We start from the raw sequence: 24,167 nt of genomic DNA, 5'->3' as shown, positions 1-24,167 counted from the left end.
ATGTCCCATCTAAGAGCAGGATCTCACTCTCGGCTGGAATGCTGCTGTCACCCCAGCCACCTCTGCCACCAGCCTGCCAGGCGGAACTGTCCCTGGGTTTCCTGCCCAATAGGCCCTTGAAAGATGCCTTCCCGCTGTTGCAGATGGAAGCAAGCAGAAGCAGCTTGCTAGACCAGCCCTGACTCTTCCTCAGCTCGAGGGGTGGCTGCGGCTCCTCAAGGAGGCCACCAGTGTGGACCTCGAGTGGCACCACCCGGCTGAAGGAGGCAGGGCTGCAGACGGCAGAAGCATCTCATCCCCTCCATAGGAAACTACAGTTACCATAGAGGGGTGTGTAGAGCTTTGCTTCTCCGATTTGCATAAGCTTATATAAAGAATCTAACCATCCTAAATGTGCATAGAGTCACACAAACATGTAATTCACAGAAAGATCTCTGGAAGTATCCACACCAAACATTTGGCAATGGGTACCTATGGGAAGGGGAGCAAGGGAAGGAAGGAGGACTTTCCCTTTTATTCTTTGTACTCCTGTCCAGGCTGAATTATTTTCTTACAATAGTGCTTCATAATATAGGAGAAAATTGATATTCATATCTATCTTAAGAGAGAGCTCAATGTTAACAGCAGTTATCCTTCAGAAATAATATTATGGGTAATATTTTTCAATACTATGTAGTATTTTTCAGGCTTTCCATAGTGAATACATTTGTTACTTTTATGTTAGACTGAACCATATGAAATGAAGTTGCCTTTTTTTTTTTTTTTTTTTTTGAGACAGAGTCTTGCTCTATCACCCAAGCTGGAGTACAGTGGCAAAATCTCGACTCACTGCAACCTCCGCCTCCCGGGTTCAAGCGATTCTCCTATCTCAGCCTCCCGAGTAGCTGGGATTATAGGTGTGCACCACCACGCCCAGCTAATTTTTGTATTTTAGTAGAGACAGAGTTTCAACATGTTGGCCAGGCTGGTCTTGAACGCCTGACCACAAGTGATCTGCTCACCTTGGCTTCCCAAAGCACTGCAATTATAGGCATGAGTCACCGCACCCGGCCTAAGCTGCCATTTTTTTTTTACAAGTTGCAAGTGATTGGATATCAGCAATTCCATGCAGTTGAACCTAATAACAATTCATGCATCAACATTCAACAAATAGTTATGGAGTGACTGCTCTGTACCAGGCCCATATCCAGATAATAACAAACTCTCTTTTTTAAAGAAAGTAAATAGGCCGGGCGTGGTGGCTCACGCCTGTAATCCCAACACTTTGGGAGGCCGAGGCAGGCGAGTCATGAGGTCAGCAGATTGAAACCATCCTGGCTAACACGGTGAAACCCCGTCTCTACTAAAAACACAAAAAATTAGCTGGGCGTGGTGGCAGGCGCCCGTAGTTCCAGCTACTCGGGAGGCTGAGGCAGGGGAATGGCGTGAACCTGGAAGACAGAGCTTACAGTGAGCCGAGATGGCGCCACTGCACTCCAGCCTAGGCGACAGAGCGAGACTCCGTCTCAAACAAAACAAAACAAAACAAAACAAAAAACAAAAAAACAAAAAACAGAAAAAAAGAAAGTAAATAAGTAAATAGACTGAGCAGGGCTTCCCTTGCAGACAGGGACCCCGGGTTACCTGTCTGTGTATCCCCAGCACCCAGCAACGTGTGCAAACCTGTGTCCGGACCCACATATGTTTGGCAGAGTGAAAAACCAAGTAAGTAGATAGATGGAAAATAAACAGGCATACAAGTAAAATTACATATTCTTTAAAAAACCAATGACAAATACAGCATCTCAGTAAGAAAAGTGGACTGTGGACAAAGAAGTGGATGTGTCAGACTCTGACGAACTTGATTATCATGCTGATCTTGGCTGATCTGGCAGGAAGACAGAGAAGCAAGGGGGAAGGGAGATAGCATAAGGGGTGTGCAGGCTGCAGAGGGACGTGGCGTGGTCAGCAGGCAGCCCAGGGAGACTAACAAACCCTCCAGCGCTGAGAAGCAGTTCTGGCTGCATGGTCCATGTGAAGGCCTCTCCTGCCTCACTCCCCTACACAACACATCCTGCCAGGCAGGGAAACATTCCACAGTCGCTGTAGAGCTGTCCTGGCATCCAGAGAGCACTGAGTTTCTCTATATTACCAATAACTTAAGGCTGGGCATGGTGGTCCACGCCTGTAATCCCAGCACTTTGGGAGGCCGAGGTGGACAGATGACCTGAGGTTGGGCGTTCGAGACCAGCCTGGTCAACATGGCAAAATCCTGCCTCTATTAAAAATACACAAATTAGCCGGGTGCGGTGGCTCACGCCTGTAATCCCAGCACTTTGGGAGGCCGAGGCGGGCGGATCACAAGGTCAGGAGATCGAGACCACGGTGAAACCCCGTCTCTACTAAAAATACAAAAAATTAGCCGGGCGCGGTGGCGGGCGCCTGTAGTCCCAGCTATACTCAGGAGGCTGAGGCAGGAGAATGGCGTAAACTCAGGAGGCGGAGCTTGCAGTGAGGCGAGATCACGCCACTGCACTCCAGCCTGGGCGACAGAGCGAGACTCCGTCTCAAAAAAAAAAAAAAAAAAAAAAAAAAAAATACACAAATTAGCTGGACATGGTGGCAGGCACCTGTAATCCCAGCTACCCGGGAGGCTGAGGCAGGAGAATCACTTGAACCCAGGAGGCGGAGGTTGCAGTGAGCCAAGATCATGCCACTGGACTCCAGCCTGGGCAAAACAGCCAGACTGTCTCAAAAAAAAAAAAATTTAAATTAAATTAATTAATTAAATAAAAGATTAAATAAAACTTAAATGTTTATGTAGATAATAGCTCTTTCATTAAGGCCTGACATATAAACTTTCCAGGAATGGGGGGCCATCCCCCAGTCTTAAATGTATAGCTACAGAATTTCTACCTCCAGTGTTTGTGTCCCACAGCCAGGTAGCATGGACGAGGTTCTGTGAGCAGGCTGGGCAAACAGGAGAAGGCAGTCCTGAGAAATGCGCTTTAGTCTACAGCTAGAGAAAATGCCAGGACCATGTAAGGCCTGGAAACCATATCACCTGAGGACTTCTTGAAAAAAGGAGATGGGCAGCTGAAGAGGAGATCCAGGGAGAGCAAGATAGCTGAATTCAAACACTGAAAGGACTGCTGTGTAGAAAACAAGAAGTAGATGTGCATTACTTCCTGTGGACAAACTAGAACCAGGAAAGGGCCGGGCACGGTAGCTCATGCATGTAATCCCAGCACTTTGGGAGGCCGAGGCGGGTGGATCACCTGAGGTCAGGAGTTCAAGACCAGCCTGGCCAAGATGGTGAAACCCCATCTCTACTAAAAAGACAAAAATCAGCTGGGCGTGGTGGCGGGCACCTGTAATCCCAGCTAATTGAGACGCTGAGGCAGAAGAATCGCTTGAACTCAGGAGGCAGAGGTTGCAGTGAGCCAAGATCATGCCATTGCACTCTAGCCTGGGCGACAAGAGTGAGACTCCGTCTCAAAAAAGAAAAGAAAAGAAAAGAATCAGGAATGGAAGCAAGGAGGGAGCAGGTCAGAGCTGAGTAGGAAGGAGCAGGGGCACAGGATAGCACTGGAGCCCCCAGAGCCAAGACACCGGATCCACCAAGACAGTCTAGTCCCTCCAGAAATCGACTAACATTACGCGCGCAGCAGGCAAGCTCCTCTCTAGGAAGCCCATGCGTTTATTTCTGCTCCAACTTTCGGAGTATTTTCCAAGAATCAGTTATGTTTAGTCCCAAACCTGTTTATGCCAGTTGTTTTTTGGTATTATATTTACATAACTGAATTAAATATAACCTAAACAGATAAAATATGGATGTGAAAGAACACTCAGAAAAGTAAAGTTTCTAAGAAAAGTAAAGTGTTTCTAAGAAAAGTAAAGATAGTATTTTGGAAATTTTTGATAAATATGAGTAGCTAAAAGAAATTGCTGTTGAATTCAAGGTAGGCAAGACAATAAAAATTTGGCCAAAAAGAAAGAAAAGTAATAAAAATCTAGGAGGATTCTGTATCCAGGTTCCTTCCAAGTGACTTTTAATTCTTACTCTACTTTAAGGAAACTGGAAATTACACACAACACATCCCAGCTGCAAAAGAAGGCCATAGGAGGGGCTGGTGGCTCATGCCTGTCATCCCAGCCACTCAGGAGGTCAAGGTGGGAGGACCGCTTGAACCCAGGAGTTCAAGCCCAACCGGGCAACATAGCAAGACCCCATCTTTAAAAAAAAAAAAAGAAGAAGAAGAAAGAAGAAAAAGAAAGAAGAAGAAGAAGAAGAGCCACAAGGAATACCAACTAGAGTACCTATATAAAAAGGAAAGAACTTTCCCTTCAACGAAAGATTGGCAAATGACCGTACAGCTCAATGTTTTCAATTAAAACAAGCTATTTAAAATACACATAAATGTATATATGTATGCCCAATTTTTGTGATTCCTGTATTTTACTGACTTTTTATAAAATCTACTGAATTTTAGTAGATGGCACACATTTAACTGTGTGAGTGTGTGTGTGTATATTTGGGTGGTTTTTTGTTTGTTTGTTTTTTTTATGAGACAGGGTCTCACTCTGTCACCCAGGCTGGAGTGCAGTGTTGCGATCACGGCTCACTGCAGCCTCAACCTCCTGGGATCAAGCGATCCTCCTGCCTCAGTCTTCCGAGTGCCTGGGACCACAACTGTGTGCCACCATGCCTGGCTAATGTTTTAATTCTGTGTAAAGATGAGGTCTCACTATTTTGCCCAGTCTGGTCTCGAATTCCTGGGCTCAAGTGATCCTCCCACTGTGGCCTCCCAAAGTGTTGAGATTATACACCTGAGCCACCTCGCCCAGCCTTAAGTGTATATTTAGATGAGTATGGACAAATATGTACAACTATGTGACTACATCCCCAGTCAAGATACGAAAGACTGCCATCATCCCAAAATGTTCCATGGTGCCCCATCCAAGTCAACTTCTCCCAGCCCCGCGGAGTGTCTGTTAAGTTGCCATAGCTCTTACCACACCACAGTTGGCCCTTGAACAACAGGGTTTGAACTGCACAGGTCCACTTGCAGATTTTCGTTCACCTCGGCAACCCCGAGACAGCAAGACCAACCCATTCTCTTTCTCCTCCTCCTCAGCTACTCAACGTGAAGATGCAGATGAAGACCTTTTGATAATCCACTTCCACTTAATGAATAGTCAATATATTTTCCCAGCCGGGAGCGGTGGCTCATGCCTGTAATCCCAGCACTTTGGGAGGCCGAGATGGGTGGATCACCTGAGGTCAGGAGTTCGAGACCAGCCTGGCCAAGATGGTGAAACCCTGTCTCTACTAAAAACACAAAAAATTAGCCGGGTGTTGTGGCACATACTTGTGGTCCCAGGTACTTGGGAGACTGAGGCAGGAGGATCGCTTGAGCCCAAGAAGTTGAGGCTGCAGTGAGCTGTGATCACACCATAAAAATTAGCTGGGTGTGGTGTGGGCGCCTATAGTCCCAGCTACTCAGGAGGCTGAAGCAGGGGAATTGCTTGAACCCGGGAGGCGGAGGTTGCAGTGAGCCAAGATGGTGCCACTGCACTCCAGTCTGGGTGACAGAGAGAGACTCCATCTCCAAAAAAAAAAGCTATACATGGACGTTGACTGTGTGTGGGGCAGCACCCCTAAGGCCTGCGTGGTTCAAGGGTCAGCTGTACGCTGAAGCCATCTCTGGACCATCTGTGCTCTCCACCATCTATCTTTTGTCGTTACTACCTTTTCTCACGTACGATACAATTCCCTTTTTTGGTGTACAGTTCTACGTTCTGACACACAGTTTGTAACCACTACCACAACCGCCTGTCTCGATCTCCTCAGAGAAGATGACTTCTGACTGCGTTTGGATCTGGAAGACTTGGCCCTGAGACCAGCCGGCTCTGCGCTTCCCGGGGGGAGGCTGGGCGCCGCCTTCACCCTCACTGTTCCTCCTCCACTTTCTCTTCTATAAAATGCCAGTGACAAGAATATCCACCTCACAGAGTGGGTGTGAGGACTAAGTGACATAATGGGATAAAAAGCGCTTCAAAGATCCATGCAAATGTTATTTGTAACTAGTCCCATTAGGCCATCGTGAAGGAAAGTGGGTGAGGAGTGGGGAGGAATGGGAGCAGGGGTGCGAGGCTGCGGGGGCACCACAGCAGGGCTCCAGGACAGCTCGCAAGCTGAACAGGTGGCACCACAATCCCTTTCTCCCCTAAATGCAACTCGAAGCCTCAGGAGTTGTGCGTCACTAACCCTGGTGAGGAGAAAGATTCTAAAGCTCAGGGGAACAAAGTGAGGCCATCTAGGGCTACAGGGACATCCTAACCCCGGGTTCTCAATACGAAAGGAAGCGAGTTCCATGCAGCTCACACGATCTGACCGAATGGAAGGACACACCTGGCTTTCCTCCACTACAGTCATGCCAGCGGCCTTCTTCCCCATGTCTCCCACCACAACCAACTCTTCACTCATTCCTCCCAAAAACGGAGCATAAAGAGAAAAGATATTAAGCGAAAGGCCATTGCCAAAATGCAAAAAGAAGGAAGGAAGGGAGGGAGAGAGAGAGAAACGGAGAAAGGGAGAAAAAAAGAGAGAAAGGAAGGAAGGAGGGAAGGAAGGGAAATTTGGATCAAAAGTACACTATTCCACTATTCTAACCAGGTGCGGTGGCTCATGCCTGTAATCCCACACTTTGGAAGGCCCAAACGGGCAGATAACTTGAGATCAGGAGTTTGAGACCAGCCTGACCAACATGGCGAAACCCCATCTCTACCAAAAATACAAAAATTTGCCGGGCGCGGTGGCACATGCCTGTAGTCCCCACAACTGAGGCAGGAGAATCACGTGAACCAGGGAGGCAGAGGCTGCAGTGAGTCAAGATCGTACCCCTGCACTCCAGCCTGGGCGACAGAGTGAAATTCCATCTCAAAAACAAAAAGAAAAAAAAGAAAAAAGTACACTATTCTTTGTCTCTGTGGAGAACTTCACGTGAAAAGCACATTCTCTCCAACATTCAGAAGGTAACCAAAAAAATGGTGACCCAGCTTGTAAGTTTCTTCTCTCTCTCTCTCTCTCTCTCTCTCTCTCTTTGGGCAGCATCTCTATCGCTCAGGCTGGAGTGCAGCAGCGCAATCTTAGCTCACTGCAACCTCTGCCTCCTGGGTTCAAGTGATTCTCCTGCCTCAGCCTCCCTAGTAGCTAGGACTATAGGCGCACACCACCACGTCCAGCTATTTTTGTATTTTTAGTAGAGATGGGGTTGTATCATGTTGACCAAGCTGGTCTTGAACTCCTGACCTCAGGTAATCCGCCTGCCTCAACCTCCCAAAGTGTTAGGATTACAGATGTGAGCCAATGCGCCTGGCCAGTTTCTTCTCTTTTGCCTCCCATGTGCCATTCCTCTATTGTGTTGTTTTTACTTTTTCGCTGATTATATTAGAGTTACGAACCAAAGCCCTGTCCAGCAAGCAAAGCCATGATCACTACAGAGAGATGAGAAGGTACAGTTTGGTTTTTCATAGTTACTGTGGGGAAATGGTGAATAATTGTAAAGTGTGTTTTTGCATTTTTTAAGACAAAAATTGTCTAGGAAAGTTGAATATGGGTATGTATTAAACAGGGGCTGAGGGTCCGACACCCCAGTCAGGGGTTGGGAAACAATGATAGGGTGGTAGGGCCAAGCGGGGAGGGATGTCAGGGCCTCCCCAACCAGGGAGGCGAGGGCAGGGCTTGAAGCCACCAGGCACCCTTGAGACATCCTGGAAGGAGCCTGGGGCTGCTCAGGCTTTTCTAAAATTCCTTATCAAAGCCAATAATCATAACAATGACAGTGACAGCCAGAGCAACTACCATTTCTAGTGCTTGCTGCCTATCCCAGTGAAAAAGGTATTATTATCACACCCATTTTGCAGAAGGAGAAACCAGGTAGACAGACTAAATAACTTACCCCAGATCTCAGCTGGTAAGTGGGGGAGCTCCTGATGATTCAAGTCGAATGACTATGACGCCAGTGCTTTGACCCAGAGTCCGAAGCACAAAGTCACCCGGGGTGAGGGTCGACCAAGACTCACAAGGTCCCTTCACTAAGCCGTAATTGTAGAGGCCAGCAGGTCTGAGACACAATGGAAGGGATAGGAAATGCCACCTGTAATCCCAGCACTTTGGGAGGCTGAGGTGGGTGGATCACCAGAGGTCAGGAGTTCGAGACCAGCCTGGCCAACATGGTGCAACCCCGTCTCTACTAAAACTACAAAAACTAGCCAGTCGTGGTGGTGCATGCCTGTAATCCCAGCTACTCAGGAGGCTGAAGCTGGAGAATCTCTTGAGCCCAGGAGGTGGAGGTTTCAGTGAGCTGAGATTGTACCACTGCACTCCAGCCTGGACGAGAGAGTGAGACTCTGTTTCAAAAAAAAAAAAAAAAGAACCACCCTAGATTGGGCTCTTCACTGAAATAAGGAGTGAATATCCCAAATTTGTCCCTGGAGATCTGGAGATGGGCAATATGATATTAACAACTACAAGCCCAATTACAGGGGGAATGGGTGTTTCAGAGCACTCACTGCTGCACCAATGAAAGGTAAACTGTAAGTACAGGCAGGAGTAGAGCAAAAAGGTGCTGAAGGGTGAGGCTGTGTGCCACTCCTTGGGCTGTCTCCAGCTGACAGGGTCGTCCGCAGTAGAAAATGTGCCTGTGGGCAGTGCCCCCAGCCCCACGTGGGAGGATGAACAACCCTCTCAGCACCATGGCATGCGCTTTGCTCAGATTCCCCTTCAGGAAATTACTGATTTGGTTTCTTAGGAATTGGCAGCAAATATGTACCAATTGACACACATGGTATTACCACCCCCCGCTGCCCTCCAGAGAAGGTGGGAAGGTCCACCTGCCATGATCGGGTTGGTGACCAGGCCTTGAGCAATCTGTCTTATCAGAATCAGGTTCAAGACTGGGCGTGGTGGCTCACGCCTATAATCTCAGCAGTTTGGGAGGCAGGTGGATCACTTGCAGTCAGAAGTTTGAGACCAGCCTGGCCAACGTGGTGAAACCCCATCTCTACTAAAAATGCAAAAAGTTAGCCAGGCATGGTGGCATATGTCTGTAATCTCAGCTACTTGGAAGGCTGAGGCAGGAGAATCACTTAAACCCAGGAGGTGAAGGTTAAGGTGAGCCAGGATCGCACCACTGCACTCGAGAGCAAAACTCCATCCCAAAAAAAATCAAAATAAAAATGAAAAGATTCAGGTTCATGGGGATAAATTCCTCAGGGCCTGGTCCCCTTGGGTGAGAAACTGCCCTCAAGGGCAGTCCAGGAGCCCACCGAGAGCTGGACAGGCAGCTGTCGCAGTCTTCCACTACCAAATCTAACAGCCGACACCAAACTACACTTCCTGGAGACCAGTCCTGAAGTGACATGTGAACAGCAAACCCCAGCCATGGAAATCTTGCGAAAGTTCAAGTCCGGTCACTTATGCTGCGGTATTGAATGGAGCTCAAGAGAGGGGTAGATTTCTTCTGAAACAAGTCCTTTACTTTACTGTTTACAAGAAGGAAAGTGCTGTTGAGGAGAGGAAGGGGAAAAGGAAAGAAACAGTTTCATTTCTAATCAAAGTGAATTCCTTAGGAACCACAAAGAGGAATTTCCTGGAAGAAAGGACTGAAAACCTGCTCAGAAGAAGAAAGAAGCATCAGACAGAAAATGGCCGGGAGGGGGAAAGGAGAGAGGGGATGGGCCTGCTGAAACAACAATAGCAAGTAAAAAAAATACAAGTGACATATAAATAAAATCAATAAATTAAGAGTAGACAAGACCGGGCGCGGTGGCTCATGTCTGTAATCCCAGCACTTTGGGAGGCCGAGGTGGGCAGATCACTTGAGTTCAGGAGTTAGAGACCAGCCTGGCCAACATGGCGAAACCCCATTGCTACAAAAATATAAAAATTAGCCAGGCGTGGTGGTGAGCACCTATAATCTCAGCTACTTGGGAGGCTAAGGCAGGAGAATCACTTGAGCCCAGGAGGCGGGGGTTGCAGTAAGCCGATATTGTGCCACTGCACTCTCATTCTGGGCAACAGAATGAGACTCTCTCTCAAGAAAAAATAAAAATAAAAAAATTAAGAGTAGACAAATGAGCCGAGCGTGGTGGCTCACACCTGTAATCCCAGCACTTTGGAAGGCTGAGGTGGGCAGATCACCTGAGGTCGGCAGTTCCAGACCAGCCTGGCCAACATGGAGAAACCCCGTCTCTACCAAAAATACAAAAATTAGCTGGGCATGGTGGCACATGCCTGTAACCCCAGCTACTTGGGAAGGCTGAGGCAGGAGAATCGCTTGAACCTGGGAAGCAGAGCTTGTGATGAGCTGAGATTGCACCATTGCACTCCAGCCTGGGCAACAAGAGGGAAACTCCTTCTCAAAAACAAAAAAAAAAAGTAGACAAATGCCCTACAGAAAAGGAATAGTACAATATTCTGCAGTATTATTCAGCATTTTATAATTTGAAATATTCTTAACAATAATCCCTTCACAATAAGGAAAAAGAGTTAGTTGATTACACAGAAAAGAGATGAAAAAAGGATAATGAAGAATCTTGGTCTGATTCACTCACAGTTCAAAGATCAGAGATGGTCTGCCAAGATTAAATGTAATAAAGAAATAACTAGCATCTGCACAGTGCTTTGTAGTTTAAGGTGTCTCTATACACATTATCCACCCCTCCCCGACCACATAACACAGTCACACTCCCGTGCCTTTGTTTGCCAGGTAGAACTGTGGGAAACAGTCCCTCACCTGGCACCATGGCCCCACCTTGGCTAGGCTTAAGTCTCCCCAGTGCAAGAGCATCAGTTGTGTAAAACACCATCAGACAGACACTGCTTCCTGCTTCCTAATGGCCGATCTACCCAGCAGAGGCTACCTGGGACAATCATGGGTCCAGGCAGGAAGCAGGGGTGGGTTATGGATGTCCCATGCTGAGGACTCCCCTACACACACATTGGCCTGCCCCATCTGTTGGGTTCTAAGCCCCCTTCCCTTTTGACTCTACACACTCTCCCCGGGCACCCCCTCAGCCTCCCTACAGTTTTAGGTGCCACTTAAATGCTGATGATTCTCAAATCTGCAACTCTAGATCTTTCTTCTCCAGATCTTGAGTACAAAGTCTGGTATACAGAAGGTGTTCAATAACTTTCCACTGAACAATCTGACAAGTTCCACTTGAGATGTCCCAAGGGCACCTCAAACCAAACTCATCTTCTCCATCCCCTACTTCCGTCCTGGTGGGTGGCCCTCATGGTGCCACGCCTGGACTCCCTCACCAGCCTCCTGCACCGCATCGGCTTCATTCAGGTCCACCAAGATGATCCCCCTAAATGCAAACCCAATCCTATCTGGTGTTTCTGAAGCTTGTGCACATGCAAATCTCCACCTCCTGGAAAAGGAATATAAGCATCAGAGCCAAGCTGCCAACCTAAGCTGAAGAGAGAAAGGGGCAGGATTGGTGCTGGGGTCCATGATTAAGCCACATATCCTGTCACCTAGGGCAGTGTCCTGAACACAGGGGCCACTGCATGCTTGAGGAAGTAAGAGAATGACTTCTCACCCAAATAAGGCAAAGCAAAGTCTATACAGATGAATTCTGAACCATCATTTCTCTCTGTACAATGCCGTTCTGAAACTTTCTAAAAATCTTAGAAACGCTACGGAGAATCAATATCTTAATGAAGTTAAACAACACTGGGCTCTGGGCCACGTTTCTAACTTTTGAAGCATTCTACAGTCACAGAGTATTTTGGACCCTACCCAATTTCATGGCTTTAATTAGCTCCGTCTTCCCAGCATCCCCCATGTGCCTCCTGGTTTCTCAGACAGCCTCAAAAGACAGCTGCGATCAATTCATTCCCTCTCTTACACACGCCACTCAAACATCAAAAGACAGAATCAATTTCCTCTTGCATCTGAGTTAGCCTTGACATCTTGTAGCTGATAGTGGTGAGCCTAACCTTAAAAAACTCTGATAGCTTCCACTTTCTGAGACCACCACGCTGTGAGGAAGCCCAAGCTAGCCACACGGAGAGGTCAGGAGGAGGAGCTCTGAGGCTCCAGACATGTGGGTAAAGGCTTCTTAGAACTTGCCAGCATAGCTGGCAACTGAATGCCACAGATGAATGAAACAGTGCAGGTGGACAAATGAGTGACCCCAGCCCATGCCACGTGAAGCACAAAAACCACCCAGCTGAACAGTCAAGCCAGAGGATCATGAGAAACAATAAACTCTCATTCTTTTTTTTTTTTTTTTGAGACTGGTCTTGCTCTGTCGCCCAGGCTGGAGTGCAGTGGCACAATCATGGCTCATGGCAGCCTCCTGGGCTCATGATCCTCCCACCTCAGCCTTTTGAGTAGCTGGGACTACTGGCATATGCCACCATGCCTGGCTGATTTTTGTACTTTTTGTAGAGACAGAATTTTCCACGTTGCCCAGGTTTAGACTGTTACTCTTTTAAGCCCCTAAGTTTCGGGGCTGTTTGTTACACAGCAGTGGATAACTAAAACACATGGTGAAGAAATGGACATTTATTCAGTAACACTGAGTAATGAGCCATCCCACATTACTGAATTTCCAAATATAATCCTTATTTGTTCAAACTTGTGTTATCCATTCCCGAGGAAAATGTTTTTAGATACTACACTGCACTTTATACTAAATATAATTTAATATTTTCTTTCTCTCTCTCTCTCTTTTTTTTTTTTTTTTTTTTTTGAGACAGAGTCTCGCTCTGTCACCAGGCTGGAGGGCAGTGGCACAATCTTAGCTCACTGCAATCTCTGCCTCCCGGGTTCAAGCAATTCTCCTGCCTCAGCCTCCTGAGTAGCTGGGACTACAGGCATGCACCAGCATGCCCAGCTGATTTTTTGTATTTTAATAGAGACGGGGTTTCACCATGTTGGCCAGGATGGTCTCGATCTCTTGACCTTGTGATCTGCCCACCTTGGCCTCCCAAAGTGCTAGGATTACAGATGTGAACCACTGCACCTGGCCTTAATATTTTCTTGAGTTGGTCACCATTATGCACATCAGTTACTACACTGTCCTATAATGTAACAACACCTCCTACAGCCACAGAAGGTGCACAAGGGCTGTTGGTTGCAACACTCAACACCCCAGACATCTCTGCTCCTTGAAGATGCCCCCATAAACACCTCCTCATCCCCCAGATTGCTCCTTCTAATGCTTGTGAGTTGAGAAACCAAAACCCTAACCCCATTGGAACTATCTCAACAGGCTCTGATGGAAGATCTAAGGGGTTCTTCTTTTTGAGATGGGGTCTCACTGTTCCCCAGTCTGCAGTGGGGTGATGTGATCAGAGTTCATTGTAACTTCAAACCCCTGGGCTCAAGCCATCCTCCTCCCCAGCCTCCTGTATAAGACACATACCACCAGGCTGGGTGCAGTGGTTCATGCCTGTAATCCCAGCACTTTGGTAGGCCGAGGCAGGCAGATACCTGAGGTCAGGAGTTCGAGACCAGCCTGGCCGCTGTGGTGAAACCCCGTGTCTACTAAAAATACAAAAAAATTAGCTAGGCATGGTGGCAGGCACCTGAAATCCCAGCTACTCAGGAGGCTGAGGTAGGAGAATCACTTGAACCCAGGAGGTGGAGGTTGCAGTGAGCCAAGATCGCGCCATTGCACTCCAGCCTGGGTGACAGACTCAAAAAAAAAAAAAACCAACAACAAACAAACAAACAAAAAAAAACACCACACACACACACCACCAAGCCCAGCTGAATTTTTTGGGGGGTGTGTGTGTGTGTGTGTGTGTGTGTGTGTATGTGTGAAGATGGGCTCTCATTATGTTGCCCAGGCTGGTCTTGAACTCCTGGCCTCAAATGATATTCCTGCCTCAGCCTCCCAAAGTGCTGGGATTCCAGGCATGAGCTACTGGTCACCGCCTAAGGGGTTCTTTTATGACTCCAATGAGAAGGAACTCCAAAATCCTACTGACCTGGGTGCCAATCCTGCTGTACCGCTTACTAGCTATGTGGCCGTGGACAAGTCATTTCAGTCGTCACACATTTCAGTTTCCTGATCTGTAAAATGGAAATAATATTTGCCTCTTGCCAGAAGGCACTAAACTGTAACACAGCAAGAGCTCAGTAAACACAGCCACCTCCTCACTGTCCCTGCTTATGGGCCTCGACCTACGCACGATGTGTCTCTGAGTCTCAGTGTTGGTGAGAGCACATACCCATGGAATCTATCATCAAGAATGTATAATTTGGTGATGGCTGGGTGCAGTGGCTCACACCTGTAATCCAGCACTTTAGGAGGCGGAGGTGGGTGAACCGCCTGAGCTCAGGAGTTCAAGCCCAGCCTGGGCAACGTGGTGAAACCCTGTCTCTATTTGGGGAAAAAAAAAAAAAAAAAGGAAGAAGGAAAAAGAAAAAAGAAAAAACAAAAAGAATGTATAATTTGGTGGGGGGGGCAGCTGGCGGCAGACAGTGGTGCTGGAATATTAATCCAGCGTTGGACCACCCTCGTGGGATTTACTGTTTGTTTATGAAGAAACTGCAGAATGCGAATAACCCTGGCATCCCAGCCATTCCATCTCTCAGAGGGTTTACCCAGAAGGTTGGGCAGCTCAAGCCCAGGAGTGAGCATGTGTGCGCGTGCGTGTGTGTGTGTGTGTGCATGCCTGCATGTGGGTATAAAACTACCCAGTCATCCACCCCTGGCTCAGCCCTGGGCTTCCGTTTCCTCTCTAGAAATACCCGCTGACTATAAAGCGCTGATTTAAAATAATAAACACGAGGAGTTCAATGTTCACAGCAAAATGTCAGGGAAATAATGCGGGTGAAAGGTGGGGCCTAAATTGCATATGCACGATGATGACAAACTGGGAAAGCTCTGTTTACACACAGATGGGGATCAGAAAAGGCCACAGAAAGCTGCGACGGGGAAAGGATGGAGGGGTGATTTTCTGCAAAGTTGTTTACATGTTCAATGACTGATTATTCCTCCTCACATGCAGTTGGATCTGATGGCCCTGCAGTCCCCTTCTATGCAGGTCATCACTGTTCCGTTCCCTGGACCCTCCGCTGATGTCCATTTGCATACTCTCCATGGAGGGATGACGGCTTCTTTCCCGCCCCTGGTCAGCAGAGGAACCCAGGGCCAAAGAGCCAGGACTGGCTTGAGTTTGCCTCCTCTTGCCCTGTGTCCTGCACACCTCTCCCCGCAGCCTGCTTCCTGAAGGCTGAAAGCCCCCAGGCCTGCTGCTTCCTGCCCACCACACCCCACACCAGCTCCTGTTCCAATTCAGCCCCATGCCTTTCTCACGTACTCCTGGCCACATGCCCACAGGGAACATCGTCATGGGCTTCTCCCCTCTTTGCATCCAATTCCCATGGGGAGAAGGGGGTGCCTCCTGTTATACCTTAGGGACTGCCATCTCTTGACACTGTTCAGTCATGTTGCTTAGCAAAATTACATTTGGGGGCAGCCAGAAAAGGAGGAGGCGGCCCAGATGTCTGGGTTCCAGAGAAAGAGAGGCTTTCAGGGAAGTCCCCCATTCCACCTTTCTTACCCACCGGTGACCCCTCCCCTGTAATCCAGCCCCACTACCTCCTCTCAACCTCACTGAGCCTCAGTCCCCTCATCTGTGAAATGGAGCCAGTAACATCCAGGATGAAACATGTGAGGTGCATGCAACAGCTACCTGCCGTCTGCAGACAGGGTGTCTCTGGAAGCCTCAGCTTCCTCCCACCCTCCCTATGGCAGCTCCCTCCAGCCCCTCAGAGCCAATGTTCCTTCCCTGGGTGAATGATTGCTGTGTCATTTGCAGGTGTGAAAGAAACTGCACATCCACAGCTTCCTCATGTTTTACTTGGTGGAAAAAGGTCTTCACAGGCTCTTCATTCCATGAGAGAATTTTGCTCCCAAATAGCCTTTCTGCTCTGAAGGGTACAAAATATTTGTCAGCAGTTCCTAGTCCCTACTTTGCCCCATGCTAAAGGCACGCCCCCAACCACCCCCAACCATCCTGGCTGCCTTCCCCATTGTCCGCACCCATTGGCTGCTGGTCCTGCAGATACTGGTCCTGAGCCCAGCCCCCTCCTTCCTCCTCACCCAGCTCAGGGGCAGTTTAGAGCAGTAAAGGGCAAATTATTCTGTAACAGGTCCTGGGGCAGGATCCAGGCCAGGAGAGCGAAATGGGCAAACACTGCCAGCTTCAGCTCCTCCTGATCCATCTGCCCTCCCTTCCGGCTGCTCTGGGCCTGTGCTGCCTCCCGGGATGGGGGAGCCATGGAGTAGCTCTCGGTGCTCCATGGAACACACACAAATGAGCCCTGGGCTGGGAGTCAATGCCTGGGCTCCCGTCCTATTTCCACCACCAAAGTGCTGGGTGACAGTGAACCAGTTATCACCCATCTCTGTTTTGTCCTCTGTTTCCTCCTCTGGACAGTGGCTCACGCCTATAATCCCAGCATTTTGGGAGGCCAAGGCAGGCAGATTACCTGAGGTCAGGAGTTCCAGAACAGCCTGGCCAACATGGTGAAACCCCGTCTCTACTAAAAATAAAAAAAAAAAATAGCCAGGCATGGTGGCGGCTGCCTGTAATCCCAGCTACTTGGGAGGCTGAGGCAGGAGAATCACTTGAACCCGGGAGGAAGAAGTTGCAGTGAGCCAAGACCACAACATTGCACTCCATCCAGCCTGGGCAACAAAAACGAAACTCTGTCTCAAAAAAAAAAAAAAAAAAAAAAAAAAAAAAGAATGGGGGACAGGCAGGGGCTAGAGGATGGGTCGTGAGAACCACTGGTCAGGTCCCTGCCCATCCAAGGTGGCTCCCAGAACATCCTCTCCACCCCAGCACAGCCTGAGTGTCAGATGGCCTCACCTTCCTTATCCCCTGACCTTGCAGGCTGCAAGGCCCATGCAGCTCAGCAATATTCATTTATTAACTCACTGGTGGGGCCCCAGCCCCACCCCATCCCACACTCTCTGATCACCTGCTCTTCCTGTCAGAACCCCACCCACCGGCCTCCTGAGAGGAGCCCAGGACAGGCTGTCTGGCTGGCCTCCGACCACTCAGGCTGCCGCAGCCCCATGTGTACCTTCCGTCCTTCCCCACAGAGCCGCGCATGGGCATGGAGGGATAAGGGCTGCAGAGGAAGAAGACTTTTGACATTGGCAAAGCTTCATGCTGCCAGTGACAGCAGCAACAAAATCACAAAACTCGCAAGCCCCCAGAAATCCAGGTGTCTACTTCAAACTGGGAAACTGCGTTCATCCCCCACCGACCCTGGAGGGAGTCGCCAGCCAGAGCCAACAGGGGATGGGAGAGAGAAAGACAAGGGGAAGCACATGGGCAGGAGAAAGGCAGTGCCTGGGGTCTGGGGTCTGGAGAAAGTTCTGGGACCTACCCTGACTAGGAGGGGCCTAGCCCCCTGGTCCTTGCATCCTATCCTCCAGCCCCTGCCCCCCATCCTTGATGGGGCCCACATTCCAGGAGGCAACAGCAGCAGGGGAGGTGAATGACGCCTCACTCCAGGGCTCAGGGAGACCACTGTCCCATCCCTCCCCACAGCAACGCAGGCTGCTGCAGCCCGTGTTTGTTGTTGTTGTTGTTGTTGTTTGACGGAGTCTTGCTCTGTCGCCCAGGTTGGAGTACAGTGGTGTGAGCTCGGCTCACTGCAAGCTCCACCTCCTGGGTTCAACTGATTCTCCTGCCTCAGTCTCATGGGTAGCTGGGATTACAAGCGCGCCCCATCACTCCTGGCTAATTTTTGTATTTTTAGTAGAGACAGGGTTTCGCCATGTTGGCCAGGCTAGTCTTGAACTCCTGACCTCAGGTGATCCGCCTGCTTCAGTCTCCCAAAGTTCTGGGATTACAGGCATGAGCCACCATGCCCAGCCCTGTTTCCATCGTCTTCAGAGGCCAAATGCTGGGATGCTGTGAGTTGAGGAAGACTCTGGTGGGTGGGCCTGGGAACCCAGGCACCTTTTAAAAAAGTCACATTAGTCTCAACCAGTGACTCAGAAGCTTCTGGAACACAGCCCACTGTAAGCTGGGGCCTTCTCCTTCGATCTCAGGCTCCCAATCGGACCTTGAGAGCCCTCTGCCCCTCTTGCTCTGCTCCCAAAGCTGCCTCCCAGGCACTGCTTCCATGCCAAGGTCGGGCTCCTCTGGGATGCTAATATTTTTACTCTTGATTTCTATCTTTTTTTTTTTTTTTTTTTCTAAGTTTTAGGGTTTTATGTCTTAGCACTACCCAAAGGAAAACCATCATGAGTTTAGAAGTGATCTCCAAGCAGCCACATGGTGGGGCACCCAGGCCCCGGCCCAGCCCTGTGGCCACGTCTTTGCAGTGTCCTTTTCCCTGGAAGCTCCAGGAGCCTCAAAATAAGCTCCTTGTCCACCTGAGGAGATGGAGCTAGACAGACCAGTCATCCCCAGACCTCAGACCTTAAGCTTAAAAAGAACCTGGGACGCCCTGGCACAGTGGCTCACGTCTGTAATCCCAGCACTTTGGGAGGCTGAGGCGGGCGGATCATGAGGTCAAGAGATCGAGACTATCCTGGCCAACATGGTGAAACCACATCTCTACTAAAAATACAAAAATTAGCCAGGCGTGGAGGCGCATGCCTGTAATCTCAGCTACTCGGGAGGTTGAGGCAGAATACCTTGAACCCGGGAGGCAGAGGTTGCAGTGAGCTGAGATTGCGCCATTGCACTCCAGCCTGGCGAAAGAGCGAGACTGTGTCTCAAAAAAAAAAAAAAAAAGAACCTGGAACTGGCTAATGCATGGCCTGAAGAGACAAGACTGGTGTTTCCACCTAGTTGATGACCAGAAACTCATAGCCCCCTCTACAGAGATTTGGGGTGGGGACAGCAGGGCAGCACACAGCCACTGTCCCCAGGAGGTGGGATGGGAAGCAAAGCTCCTGCTCTCAGGCAGCTCTCGGTGCTCCATGGAACACACACAAATGAGCCCTGGGCTGGGAGTCAATGCCTGGGCTCCCGTCCTGTTTCTGCCACCAAAGTGCTGGGTGACAGTGAACCAGTTATCACCTATCTCTGTTTCCTCCTCTGTAAAATGGCGAGTCTGGACTAGATGCCCTGCCAGGCCCCTGCCTATGTTAACATCCTCTACCCATTTCTAGATCAAATCAGCAGACTGAGGCATGATTGGAGAAATGAGCAGAGGAGTGGAAGATTCTGTCCGTTCACCCTGGGCCTGCCCACAGCACCTGGTCTCAGGGCCCAGGCACTGACCTCCATGGCTGCTAGAGGCTCACATCAGTCAGCAAGGATTCTGGACACGCCCTGCCTCTCCTGATACCCAGAAGGTCACCGCTTCAGAGCTGACTCTACCCCAGCCCCGCTAACCACAGAACAGAGCTGGCGTGGGAGTTAAGACGTCTCTACCAGACAGAGCACTGCAGGGGCAGGAAGTGGGGGAGCCTCTCTTGACCATCATTGGCACAAGGCTGGCAGGCTGGGCATCAAACCAGATGCAGATATCTCCGCCTCTGGTCACCGGCTTGCTGGCTCCCCAGGGACACACACTGCCTACTGTCCCTCAGGTCCCCCGGCCTCTGCAGCCCCTGAGGGCCCAGCACTTGGTGGGAACACAACACTATAATAGTTAAGCTGAGGCCGAAATTCCACCCCAATACTATAAATAATAGTTAAACTGAGGCCGAAATTCCACCCCTTCCAGTAGAACACAAGCTCCAGGACCAGCAGATCCTACGTCACAGTGGCCAGCATGACTGCCCCTATTTGCATGCCCACACCACACCTTCAGTGGGGAGACTGACATTCTCTACTTCATAGAACTCCCCAGGCAGCCCGAGCTGCCCGGAGGCAGGAAATAGGACAACTGCGTCTTCCCTCTGTGCAACCCTTCACGTATCCTAACGTGCTTTCCCCCAAATCTCCTGCCAGCCTGACAACAAAAGTGTCATGCAGGCAGGGCAGATGTTATCCCCATTTGACAAAGGGGCACTGAGTCCACACAGCTAGTCAGTGTTGGGGGAGAGATGGGAATCGAGGAGCCCTCTTCCCACGGGAAGTCCTCCTCGCCAGGGTCACCGACAGGGAATGGCCAGGACAATGCTGCCTCAAGACCAGCCCTGGGTGGACCTTCCTGTCACACGCTTAGGCTGGGCACAGGTGAAGAGCGGCCCTGAGGCCCAGTGCCCTGACATCCTCCTTTCCCTGGGGCCAAGCACAGGCAGACTCCGGGCAATGGTACGGGGTTGCAAAGGCAGGGACTAGGGAGAGAGGTTAGAGCCCTGGAGGCCCCCAGAACACATTTTGACTCAAAGGCAAAGCAAACATCAACTCCAACAAGTGCCACGTTGGTGAGAGCTGCTGGAGAGGACGCCACAGGGGGACAGTGGGCAGGACTCACCTCGCGCAGCAGCTGCATCCCCTTCAGCTCCTCCTGCTGCTGCTGGGCCACAGTGACCCCCAGGACCAAGGTGTGCACCACACAGGAGACCACGGAGATGATCACGATGGGGCTGAGGCTGAGAGGCAGCGTGATGAAGAAGGAGAAGACGAAGAAGACCTGCCAGCCCACGGTGTCACTGGCCGCGTGGGCACGCGCGAAGTTCAGGCCCAGGTAGGAGAAGATCTGGGCAGTTATGAGCAGCCACAGCAGGTAGGGCACCACTCTGCGGGTGGCCCGGTCCGGGAGCAGCCCCTTTTTGCAGAGCACGAAGAGGATGATGTCCAACAGCAGTCCAATTCCAGCCACGGCGAGGGGAGCCAGCTTGTCGCTGGAGAAGACCACAGCACACATGACCACCACGTAGCAGTCAAAGAGGGCAGCAAAGACCACCAGCACCAGCAGGGTCTCGTGGCGCTGCCTTTTGAAGTAGGTCTGGTAGAGGTTCTCCAAGGACTCCGGCACGAAGGTCAGCCGCATGAAGCGAGGCAGGCACAGGCAGGAGCCCGAGTTCCGGACCGAGATTTCATGGGTCCGGCCCACCCCGCGGTCAGGGTCGGAGGGCAGGCTGACGGAGTACTCGGCTGAGTACTCGGCCGAGTACTCGGGCTCAGAGAAGCCCTGGTTCCTCGGCATCCTGGCTGGTGTCTGCTACTGGCCCTAGAGAAGTGGACCGGGATCAGAGGAAGAGCTCTGGACTGGGCTACCTCTCAGGGCTCGCTGAGACCTGGGGAGGGCCTCTTCTTGGCTGGGGCGGAGGGGCGGCCACCTCCAGCAGGAACGCAGAGCGGGTTTCCAGGGCACAGGGAGCACTGATCAGCTAGAACTGAAAAGGGCATTGCTGAGTAGAAGCACCTCTTCCCTCCTACCTTGTGGTTTCCCCATGACCCGCCCTAACCCTCATAAAAGGATCTCTGCTGCAAGAGCCTCCCAATCCAGGGCCTTCCCTGCCATCCCCGCTCACACCACCGCCCACCGCACGCACACTTAGTCCTGTCCACGCCAGACACTCGATTTCCTGTCCCTGGCTTGTGGAAGGGCCTAGCCGCCTCTCCATCCCTGGCACCCGGTTTCTCTCTGTCATCTCTTCTTTCTCAGTCCCTGACTTCCTCACCTAAATTCCCTCCAGGCCCAGTCCTTAGAAGCTGGAAATAAAATGTGCCGGAAAGAAACTAGGACCATCCTGGGGATTTCTGAGCCTTCCTTCTGTTTACTTCCTTTTTCCACCAAGCCCTTGGAGACTCGGGCTCCGATCCGGCCCCCTTCCCACGCTCAGGGCGCTGTCTTCCCCCCGGAAGCCTGGCCCTGCCCCTGCGTTTACCTGTGCGGGAACTCGGCCACCGCGTGCTCCGGGACGGTCCCCGCGAGGGCTGGGGCTGGAGGGCTCGGCGCGCCCGAGGGCTGCTCTCCGCAGAGCCGCGCCGCCCCGCCAGTGCCTCGGGGCCCGGCCGGCCGGAGCGCGATCTCTCGCCGTCAGGCCCGGGATCCGACCGGGAGAGGCGCAGGGCTGCCCCTCAGCATCCGCGGGTGCCCGGCCGCAGCGGGAAGGAGGCGGCGGCGACTAGGGCTGGGAGATCCCGGGGCGCCGGCCCAGCGCGCCCGCCCTAGGGCTAAGGCTCGGGGGCCGGGGCCGTGCAGGGGCCGTGCGGGAGCCGGCAGGCGCGGGCGGCGGCGAGCGCGGCTCTCCGGACCCCTCCCCTGCACCCGCGGAGGCGGCGGCGGCGGCTAGGGGCGCGCGCGGGGCCCTCCCCGGCGGGAGCGCGGGCCGAACACGGGGAAGCCCGCCAGCATCCTCTCGCCCGCCGGCGCCGAGCCGAGCCAGCCGAGTCCGGGCTCGGCGTGCTGCACAGCTATTCCCCGCGCGGCGCCGGCGGCTCCCGGGCCACGCGCGCTCCAGGCCCCGGGAGGCGGGAGGCGGGCGGGGCGGCCCCTCCCTCGCCCCAGTCACCGCCCTCTCGGCGGCGCGTCCCGGAGTGGGGCGGCGGGGGAGGTGCCGGGCGGCGGTCCCGGGATCCGCGCGGGCGAGAGCTGGAGGGGCCCGGGCAGCCCCCGATCCGGCGGGGGCGGCGGGCTGGGGAGACGGCTGCGTGGAAGCGCGGGCGTGGGCGGCGGGCGGGAGGGCTGGGGCGAATCCACGCCTTCCCGCGAGCAGGCCCGGTCTAGGAGGATGGAAGACCGAGACGCGCCCGCCCGCAGGTGAGGCGCGCTAGGGACACCCTGCCGCCGCCCCCTCCTCCGCCACGGCTTCCTTCCGGACCGGCAGAGGCCGGGGCTCAGGTTGGGGACCGCTCCACTGCGGGGCGCGTGGGGCCTAAGTATCCCCGCCCACCCCGGGAGCCCAGACTTCGGAGCGCCGGGCCTGAGCTTTCCGCAGAGGGGCCCGGCAACGGAGCCCTGTCCTGCTCGGAGGAGGCGGGTGGCGGTGGCCCGGTGGGCACCACACGTGGAACTGGAAGAGTTCCTGAGACCCTGCTTCGAAGAGATATCCCGTGCACATTCTACCCGTTTGAGATGTGTTTGAGTTCACAAACTCTCCCTTAAAGATGCAAATGCTCCTTTGAATAGTTAAACCTATAAGTCTCTTACACCACAGCATAAAGTATTTTCCTTGCATTTGACAGAACACCGTGCTAAGATCAACTACAGGCTTTGGGAATTTAAATAAAGGAAGAGGAGAGAGAATGTTTTGGGACAAAAGCACGTGTGGGGAGGTGAGTGCTAAGGACAGCCAGCAGCAATAGGGGGTCATCTCCCCTGGGGAGAGCTGAAGGAATGAACAGGGGAGAGAAACTCGTCTATCCAGACCCTGGATGGAGCTGCCTCACCATACACCTGAGAGTTACCCGCGGGCACCCCTTCCAGAACCTCAGGCATCACCTTGCATCCCTCAGGGAATGGATCCATTAGAGAATCGATCCTGCCACTGCTGTTTCTACCATTCCCTCACACTCTGTCTGAAAAGGCGCCAACTTCAGCCCCAAACTTCTCAGGGCTTTGATTCCAAAGGTAGGGGACCTAACATCAGATATAGGAGGATGGTAATTTAAATAAAGCAAAACTTTGCCCCATTTGTTTTATTTTATTTCTATTTTTTATTTTTTCCAGAAGGAGTCTCTGTCACCTAGGCTGGAGTGCAGTGTCGTGATCTCCGCTCACTGCAACCTCCGCCACCCGGGTTCACGCGATTCTCCTGCCTCAGCCTCCCGAGTACCTGGGATTACAGGCGCACACCACCAAGCCCAGGGTAATTTTTGTAGTTTTAGTAGATGGGGTTTCACTATGTTGGCTAGGTTGGTCTTGAACTCCTGACCTCAAGTGATCTGCCCACCTTGGCTTCCCAAAGAGCAGATGAGCCACTGTGCTGGGCTGCCCCACTGTTTTAATTTGCTGGAGGTTTTTGGGTTTTCGGGGGGATTTTTTTTTTTTGGAGAGAGTTATTTGTGGTTTTTTGTTTTTGGTTTTTGGTTTTTAAAAAGGAAGGCATTTATTTATTTATTTATGAGACAGAGTCTCACTCTGTCGCCCAGGCTGGAGTGCAGTGGCAATCTCAGCTCACTGCAACCTCCACCTCCTGGGTTCAAGCAATTCTCCTGCCTCAGCCTCCCAAGTGGCTGGGATTACAGGCACCCGCCACCATGCCTGTCTAAATTTTGTATTTTTAGTAGAGACAGGGTTTCACCATGTTGGCCAGGTTGGTCTCGAACTCCTGACCTCAAG

At 51.6% G+C, this 24,167-nt stretch overlaps 2 protein-coding genes across 6 annotated transcripts in view; both read right to left on the bottom strand.

The window, feature by feature from the left end:
* Window positions 1-22,344, bottom strand: part of ADCY3 (adenylate cyclase 3) — a 101,615-nt gene extending 79,271 nt beyond the window's left edge. For 2 of the 4 annotated variants that reach the window (XM_050753590.1, XM_050753591.1), the window contains exons 1-2: window positions 21,772-21,868; window positions 20,412-21,276 (exon numbers count right to left, since the gene is read on the bottom strand). In XM_050753590.1, coding sequence (XP_050609547.1) covers window positions 20,412-21,086 — 675 coding nt within the window. In that variant the 5' untranslated portion in view covers window positions 21,087-21,276; window positions 21,772-21,868. Of the gene's footprint in view, window positions 1-20,411; window positions 21,277-21,771 lie in introns of all 4 variants that reach the window. The other 2 variants (XM_050753592.1, XM_050753589.1) reach the window with 2 other exon arrangements.
* Window positions 1-24,167, bottom strand: part of PTRHD1 (peptidyl-tRNA hydrolase domain containing 1) — a 385,343-nt gene that overhangs the window by 101,491 nt on the left and 259,685 nt on the right. The window contains exon 1 of one of the 2 annotated variants that reach the window (XM_050753690.1): window positions 13,200-13,218. The exons of the other annotated variant lie outside the window; for it this stretch is intronic. The gene's annotated coding sequence lies outside the window, so the exon portion shown is untranslated. Of the gene's footprint in view, window positions 1-13,199; window positions 13,219-24,167 lie in introns of those variants that run through there. 2 annotated transcript variants of the gene reach the window in all.

Source organism: Macaca thibetana, chromosome 13, assembly GCF_024542745.1.
Source record: "Macaca thibetana thibetana isolate TM-01 chromosome 13, ASM2454274v1, whole genome shotgun sequence".
In the NCBI taxonomy this organism is placed as follows: domain Eukaryota; kingdom Metazoa; phylum Chordata; class Mammalia; order Primates; family Cercopithecidae; genus Macaca; species Macaca thibetana.
This window is presented reverse-complemented; position numbering and strand designations above follow the sequence as displayed.